The sequence below is a fragment of the Lupinus angustifolius genome, chromosome LG04 (genome assembly GCF_001865875.1).
Source record: "Lupinus angustifolius cultivar Tanjil chromosome LG04, LupAngTanjil_v1.0, whole genome shotgun sequence".
Taxonomy (NCBI): domain Eukaryota; kingdom Viridiplantae; phylum Streptophyta; class Magnoliopsida; order Fabales; family Fabaceae; genus Lupinus; species Lupinus angustifolius.
In genome coordinates this window covers 6,213,053-6,221,435 of record NC_032012.1, presented here as the reverse complement: position 1 = coordinate 6,221,435, position 8,383 = coordinate 6,213,053, and the positions used below count along the sequence as shown (strand labels likewise).

At 33.3% G+C, this 8,383-nt stretch overlaps 2 protein-coding genes across 2 annotated transcripts; both read left to right on the top strand.

The window, feature by feature from the left end:
* LOC109345322 (pentatricopeptide repeat-containing protein At1g61870, mitochondrial-like) lies at positions 312 to 2,001 on the top strand. Its single transcript, XM_019584251.1, has one exon. The coding sequence runs from the start codon at positions 400 to 402 to the stop codon at positions 1,600 to 1,602; it is 1,203 nt and encodes a 400-aa protein (XP_019439796.1). The 5' UTR covers positions 312 to 399; the 3' UTR covers positions 1,603 to 2,001.
* LOC109344802 (probable serine/threonine-protein kinase PBL7) lies at positions 4,100 to 7,078 on the top strand. Its single transcript, XM_019583547.1, has 6 exons — positions 4,100 to 4,177; positions 4,224 to 4,424; positions 4,847 to 5,028; positions 5,118 to 5,307; positions 5,532 to 5,917; positions 6,059 to 7,078. Exons 2-6 carry the CDS (start codon positions 4,292 to 4,294, stop codon positions 6,341 to 6,343), a joined length of 1,176 nt encoding a protein of 391 aa, XP_019439092.1. The 5' UTR covers positions 4,100 to 4,177; positions 4,224 to 4,291; the 3' UTR covers positions 6,344 to 7,078.

Here is an 8,383-nt window from a genome sequence, read left to right as displayed (position 1 = left end):
AGTAATAAAAGGTAATGTGATTTTGTAAGGATAATAAAATATTTTTTCTTATTAGGAGATAACTTATTTCTTTAAATTCATGTCTTATTTTTTCATTTTATAGTATATTTTAAAATAAAAATTCCTTAAAGGAAAAGAAATAAGACATATATCAAATGCGAGTGAATTGAAAGAGATAAGAGATATCTTATTCTCTTTTCTAAATATTAAATATTAGTTCAAATAGTTTTGTTAAAAATTAGTTCAAACGGTAAATACTAATTTATGAATTGGGTCAGAATGTTATCGAGGTAGTGAAAACGCAGCGTTTGATTCCAGTGAAGAAACACCTCCAACATGTTCTGAAAAACCCTTGTTACCACAACCTACTACTTCAGTTTCTACTCCCACTTTGCAACCATGTCAATCCTCTCTCGTCTCCGCCACTCTTTCCTCAGCCGCCACCGCCACCGCCATTTCTCCACCTCCATCCTCTCCCCAGACTCCACCACACCCCTCTCCAGTAAGCAAAAAACTCGAACCGCCATCTCCCTCATCAAGACCGAGAAAAACCCCGAACGCATCCTGGAAATCTGTCGCGCCGCCTCCCTCACCCCTGACTCTCATCTCGACCGTTTCGCCTTCTCCCTCGCCGTCTCCAAGCTCACCGCCGCCAACCACTTCGACGGAATCCGCCGCTTCATCGACGAGCTCAAAACTCGACCTGACCTCCGCAACGAGCGATTCGTCTCCCACGCCATTGTCCTATTCGGCCAAGCCTCCATGCTCGACCACGCTATCAGAACGTTCAAGGAAACCGAAGATCTCAACGTCAACCGCTCCGTCAAATCGCTCAATTCTCTCCTCTTCGCAGCGATCGCCGCGAAGAATTACAAGGAGGTAAGCCGAATCTATCTCGAATTTCCTAAGATTTATTCGATCGAACCGGATATTGATACGTATAATTTAGTTATCAAGTCATTTTGTGAGTCCGGTTCGTGTGGTGCTGTGTATTCTGTTTTGGATGAGATGGATAGGAAATCGGTTAGGCCGAATGCCACGACGCTTTCGACTTTTATTGGTGGTTGTTATAAGGAGGAGAAGTTTGAGGAGGTAGGGAAAGTGTTGAAGTTCATGGAGGAGAGGTATGGGATGTACCCGGGGCTTAGTACTTATAATGTTAGGATTCAGAGTTTGTGTAAGTTAAAGAGGTCGAAGGAGGCGAAGGCGTTGCTTGAGGGGATGATTTCTAGGAGGAGGAAGCCGAATTCGGTTAGTTATTCTCATTTGATTCATGGATTCTGTAAAGAAGGGAATTTCGAGGAGGCGAAGAATTTGTTTAGTCAGATGAAGAAAAGAGGGTATTTGCCTGATAGTGATTGTTATTTTACCTTGGCTCATTATCTTTCTGAGGGTGGGGATTTTGAGTCTGCGTTTGAGGTTTGCAAGGAAAGTATGGCCAAAGGTTGGATTCCAAACTTCACGACAATGAGAAAGGTTGTGAATGGGCTTGTCAGTGTCGAAAAGTTTGATGATGCTAAAGATCTTATTAAGCAGATCAAGGGAAAGTTTGCTGCGAACAGTGATAGGTGGGATGAAATTGAAGCTGCAATACCTCAGTAATGAATGAAGACTCTGGTCTGCTTAAAATTCTTTGAGCAATTGGACGGAACCTGGAAAGATTAAAGCCATTGTGGGAGTGTTGGCTTAGAAATGGCTTTCATTCTTTTTTTACCATTTACTCCGATACTTTAGTTTAGTAAGCTCTCCATGGTTGGGCATGTTTTGTTTTCTGTTTGAGTAATGAAAGAACTGGAAATAGTTTCGCGGATAGTTTTCTGAAAACTATGATTTATTTTATCTCCTTCAATTGCATTATTTGTATCCTTGACTCTAGGTTTTCCTTTTTCCTTCCAAGAAACCAATAGCATGGGCCTGTATATTACCCAAAATTTTGGTTGCTTATTCTGCTCTTCTTCCATAGTTATCAATAATAATAGTTAACTGAATTCGACTATTAATTCATTTGCATGTTTCATTCTCGAATGAAATTAAGCATATAATTCTTTGAATGACTTCATGGACAATCTTTGTATAGGAAGTTGTCTGGATTTTGATGCTATCATCAGTTTTTGGTGAATGTATAGTCATCAGATCTTCAGCTCTTGGTGCATATTTGTTGCGTACACAATCGCTTGCTCTGTGTCTATCAATAACCTAATGTGTACCTGAGTGAAAGACTGAACTACTCAAATTTTAATTATTACACATAAATGACGGTCTTAGTCGACCTCACTTAGTGAGATTATTAAGATTTGGTTGATGTTATTATCTACATACACAAAAGTCCTTGTCTTTAATTGTAGCAAACTAGTGATGATACTACCCTAGTAAGAGAATGTGGTTTTCCCCTTTACCTGGATCTTCTCCTCTTTATTTTATTTTTCCCTTTCAATCTTAACAAAGAATGTAAATGCATGACCAAACCTATTCTTTTTAAATTAGATTCTGTTTATGAGTTGAGTTTTAAAATTGAATGAAAAGAAATGGAAGACTTGAGAGTCGTGAAGTCTTCTATTTCTCTTTCTTCCCTTCCAAAATCCAAATTGCGAACAAAAAGTAAAGCTAGTACCTACTTACAAGAGTCAAAAAAAAATTAGTTAAGAATTAAGATGGAGTAGTTCTTTGTGCACCATGGAAAGAGCAAATCAACTAGTAAATAATCTACATATAATGAATTGAAAACAGATGGTAAAAGAAAATGCAACACCAACGTGTAGCTAATGAAAGTGACACTCACACTATACTTATTATTCATACCCTGTCTGCAAAAAACATGGAAAAAATTATTGAAAAAACTACAAAGCTAGTTTCTTAATATACGATTTTGTGTTCTATAAAGTTATGATCCTTAATACAAAAATTTTATTTCTTGAATTCATTTAAAAGCTGGGCTGAATTTAATGAGGGAGCATCACCCTTGTCTACAATTATCTCTATATACACGTTATATTTTTTATTATATGCAAATATTCTTATAGCTCTTCCTACATTTTTTCTCCTCAGTCCTCCTCTTTTTTTCTAAACTTTTTGTCCAAATCTATTTTCTTATGTTCAGTAAATTAAAATTAGCGGTTGAAGTCATTCTTGAAAAATGTATAAATAACTAGTATAAATTAACAAATAATTATTAAATAGTTTCAAATATAGATAAGAAACTACCGATAAGGAGTTGATTCTATGATAAAAGATCTTATTAATTCTTCATATATCATACAAGGTTGAAAGACAATATTCAATTTTAGTAGCGTTTGTTGTATACACCTCAAAAAGATTATTTCTTTACATGTGCTGTTGATTAAAAAACAACTAAGTTAAAAAGTCTTCTTATTTTTTAGGAAATGTGAATAAGATAAAAATTAATAGAAAAAAAATAAAATTATACTGTAAAACATAAAATCAAAATTTGATGTTCAAATAACAAAATCTTGTCCACCCCATATTTCCTCTCAATTCATTAATAGTAATATATGATATTTGGTGAGTTGAGTTGAAAAGTAAAAGATGAGCGTATTAGATCAATAGTAAAAGAAAAACTAATTGCTTTTAAATGTTAAACAATTAAGGAAAAAAGATTTTTCCTTAAAAGGCAAAAATAAAATGACAGAGGAAGTATAATGTCACACATAAAAAAATGTGATTTGCATATATAAGTCAAAAAATCTCTACTCAAGAAATTCTCTTATTCAGCATATCACATTCCAACAATAGACATTAATCTATTCTAGAGCAAGGTTTAAAATAGAATGAATTGTCTTATTTGCATCCAAATTGGTTCTTCATTTTACACTTTACTAAATTTCTCTTCTATAATATTAAATACCAAACTAAGAATAATTTTTTTGATAAAAGAAGGCAAGACCAACTTGTTATCCTTGTAATACTTACCTTGCATGTTAAAAATGAAATCCAAATGTCTTTCCTTTTTCTTATAGGTGTAACAAAAAACCAAACAGCTAAAGTTAATTAAGCACTTTGATGTTCAAAACTAAAATAAGTAATCATAGTTCTCTCTGTAACGTGCATATAATACAATTTTGTGTAGTATTTAGACCATGCATAACGTCTTATACTCTTATCTTTATTGGTTTAAGGCTTTAGTACAAACAAACACAACTTATAATATATAACCAATTTGGTTGGTGCTATTCCTTTTTTCTTGGTTCTGTGAGGAATTTGTTGAGGTTGGTTAAGATTTATGGTTTCAGGTTTTGTTGGTTTGTGCTAAAGGCTTTTAACAAGGTTTGAGAAAATGAGTTGCTTACCATGCTGCAAATCTGCTGTTGAATCACCATCTTACACAAAAGTGAAAGGAAAAACCAGGAAAGTTTCAGCAGGAAGGCAGACATTCAAATCGATCGCAGCTGCTATGTCGATTAAAACTGGTATGTCTTTTCTGTTTCTGTTAAACTGTTACATGTTCAGAAACAAAAACACAAATCAAATGGTTGAATGAAATCCATTGTTGTTTTTTTCTGTTTCTTTTTTGCCCTTTAATCTAATCAAAGCAGATCATTTTTTATTCGATTTCTGCCATATTTCTCTATAGATGTCATAAAGATTCGAGTTCGACAACCTTTCTGCCTTTATTTCCGAGTCAATGACTAAGCAGTGATTCAATAATATTCACCCCTTCTTCAATAGTTATGTTTCATAACTAGAATAGATTCTTGGTAGTTTTTGAGAAATTGTATAACGAATTTCCAAATTATTTGCTCATAATCCTTCGCATTTCATTTAGAAACCATGGCTTCAAATCAAAATGTGAATGTTCATATTCATATAAATACATGGTCTTAAATTGCAGGTAGCAGCAGGAACAGACATATCAATGCAGAGATACTAAAATATGGGGCTGCACAAAATGATGTAAGAGTATTCACATATGAGGAACTCGCTGCTGCAACAGACAACTTCAGTGCTGATTGTCGTATCGGAGAAGGTGGATTCGGGAATGTCTACAAAGGATACCTGAAAAGCATTGATCAAGTATCTCTCAAACACACTTACATTTTATTATGTAGTATGTTTAGATGTTTAAAAGTTGTGAGAGGCTCATGTTGAATATTGGTGTTCAGACTGTAGCTGTGAAGCAACTGAATAGAGAAGGAACTCAAGGAACAAGAGAATTTTTCGCCGAGGTTTTGATGTTAAGCTTGGTGAAACACCCTAACCTTGTCAGGCTCCTTGGTTATTGTGCAGAGGAAGATAACAGGACTTTAGTTTATGAATACATGTCAAATGGAAGTTTGGAAGATCACCTTCTAGGTATGATAGCTATAAACATTTAGCTTATTTTGTATTCAAAACGGCTTAAAATAAATAAATAAAATAACTGATAGTTGTTGAAAAATATGTTTAAGGACATTCTGATGCTGCAAAGCTCTCATCAATAGCATGCACAGGGTTCACGGAAGGGTTCGGGGGAAAATTATTTTGTAAAACTTTTTCGAAACCAAACATGTTATAATTGTGAACTTTGTTTTTCTCAGACACAGGTAAAGATAAGGAGGCATTGGATTGGCAGACGAGGATGAAAATAGCCGAGGGAGCAGCTAGAGGGCTTGAATACCTGCATACTGGTGCAGATTCATCAGTGATATACCGTGATTTTAAAGCGTCTAATATACTGTTAGATGACGATTTCAATCCAAAGCTATCAGATTTTGGACTTGCTAAGTTGGGTCCAGTTGAAGGCACTCGACAAACCAGAGTGCTGGGAACCTTAGGCTATTGTGCACCAGAGTATGCTTCTGCAGGCCAACTATCCACAAAAATCGATATTTACAGTTTTGGAGTTGTGTTTTTGGAGATAATCACTGGTAGAAGGGTAATTGACACAGCAAGATCTACAGAGGAGAAAAACTTGATTGATTGGGTATGTTACATCTTTTTTCCTCTTCAATAAGCATTATGATTTTTACTTTCATTAAAAGGTTTATGTGGTTTTTAGTCTTAATGTTAAAAAATAGTCTTAAGAGTATGGAACTTATGGTAGTTCATTGTTTTGATTACACAGGCAACACCAATGTTTAAGGACAGAATGAAGTTCACTCTAATGGCTGATCCATTGCTTAAAGGTAATTTCCCAGTGAAGGGTCTATTTCAAGCTCTAGCAGTGGCAGCAATGTGCCTCCAAGAGGAACCTGACACACGACCACACATGGATGACGTTGTGACGGCTCTTACGCATCTAACAGCACAAAAACATGGAGAGAAAGACATTGCTGCTGAATCTATGAAAAGTGCAGGGCATGTTGAGTCTTTTAGAGCTAAAACTTCATTTGAAGAGCAAAAGTGTTAGCTTCATTGGCCAGACAAAATAGGATTCACTGAAAATTTTGAAGAAAACATTAAAAAAAACATTGTACAAAGATGTTTATTCTTAGGTTAATTCTGTTTGAGTCTGAGTGATGCCCTAAGTTAACTTTTAGGTTGCAATGCTTTTTATTTGGCCATTGCAATCACTCAATCAGGATCCCTTAAATTCTTCAATTTTTCTCTTTCGAGGTCATGAGTTCAAATACGGAAAACAACCTCTCTTCAAAATTTCACCTCCAAATTAGTGATGTGATACAAAAATCCAAAAGTGTAAATGTAAGCACCCCAACTATAAATATATTGATCTTACAAAAGTATTTTTCTACTTGCATATTATCTTTTCAGAGTTAAATACCAATAGTTCACAGATCTGAATCTGATATATCATTGAGTATGTCATTCATCTACTATCCTTAGTTACCTTTGCAGACACCATATCTCCGACGAGCTGCATCGGTTTCAAACCTGCTTATTCAGTTTGTAGAACACTGGTTCTAAAAGCTAAAAAACCAGCAGTACTGAAAGCATTAAAAAACACAGGTTCTTACAGAACATGGAAAATAACATGAGCCTCAAACCAAAGACAACAAAAAAAGTTGCCCAAGTTTGGCAACAGAACTTGAAAATTAACATGAATATGCTGCAATGCAAGTTTTGGTCTCTCAAAAAGTAAGCATAGACTTCACTCAAGAAACTCAAAAGAGTAACTTAGAGCTGAAGTTATGGATGTTATTCTTGAGGATCCTACTGCACTTTATAGTGCATAAATTTAATATTAAAGTGAGTGATGTTTCCAATAAAAAATCTGGCTTGTTTTCAGGATAATATACTTTACCCTTTAAGTGGTAACTAGAAATTTTACCGGTCATGGTACATATCATATGGAAATTCAATTCCCCTGGCCTACTATTACTATGCACACAGAGTTGAAATTAGTGCATGTTTGGTTCAATTTTTTTTTAGCTTATGCTTATTTTTTTTGAAAAATATGGTGAAAATATAAATGTTTGGTAACCAAATGAAATTATAAACTCATTATTTGTTGAAAAAGTAAGCAAAAAAATATAAGCTTCAAAATCATAATTTGATTTATTTTTAGTTAGCTTATTTTTTTCCAATTTTTTCGCTTCTCATTTTATCCCATAATAATTTTATCTCTCGTCCTTTTTTTACTCTTCTATCAATCACCATAATTCTTCACAACACCACCCCAAGCTCTATAACTCTCATTTTCCAACTTTATTTATCAGTGTTTTCTAATTTCTCACTTTCTTTTTTTCGAATCCTAACATTTCCACTGTTTCTTTATTTCTCCCATCATATTTCATTTTCTCATTGTTTATTGTTTCTTTATTTCTCAATGTTTCTTTATTTTGTTTCTGGATCGAGGATTGAGTAACATATTACTTTTATTTAACATATTGCTTTTATTAAAATTTTTTATACAAGCTAAGAATGTATTGAGTTCTAATTTCTCTTAACATTTTTTAATTGTTTGTCGGCTATTAGGTATTATGTATTAGGTATCACGTTATATTTTAATATTGATATTAGTATTTTTTAATATTGATATTGATAGAATTTTAATATTGTTTTTTAAAAGTTCCGAGAATTTATTATGTATTAGGTTGTTTTTAATATTTATGTTGGTTTTTATATTATATTTTATTTTAATATATTTTTTAGTCTTTGTTGTGCAATATTAAAAATTAAAAAATTATAGCAAAAATACATTATGATAAATATTAAAAAATATATATTTAAATAGTGTAAAAAACAAATGAAATAATCATAAAACAAACAAATAATCTCATACCTTCTATAATTTACTATGTAAAAAGTAAGTTTTCTACCATACCCAAATAAAACAGATTAGTTTATCACATTTTATAATCTCACAGTTTATCATGCCTTAGCCATTGGAAAGAGAGGTGATTTTTTTTTGTAGTAATCATATAAGTAAGGAATTAATTCATTTTGAAGTGTATGACTGTACCTACCGTGAATCAAACTCTTGTATTTT

Excerpts from the sequence above, each read along its gene's own strand:
- LOC109345322 (XM_019584251.1), top strand. The coding sequence starts at position 400 with ATGTCAATCCTCTCTCGTCTCCGCCACTCTTTCCTCAGCCGCCACCGC.
- LOC109344802 (XM_019583547.1), top strand. The coding sequence starts at position 4,292 with ATGAGTTGCTTACCATGCTGCAAATCTGCTGTTGAATCACCATCTTAC. Across the intron at positions 4,425-4,846 it reads TGCTATGTCGATTAAAACTG|GTAGCAGCAGGAACAGACAT; the intron begins GTATGTCTTTTC and ends CTTAAATTGCAG. Across the intron at positions 5,308-5,531 it reads TTTGGAAGATCACCTTCTAG|ACACAGGTAAAGATAAGGAG; the intron begins GTATGATAGCTA and ends TGTTTTTCTCAG.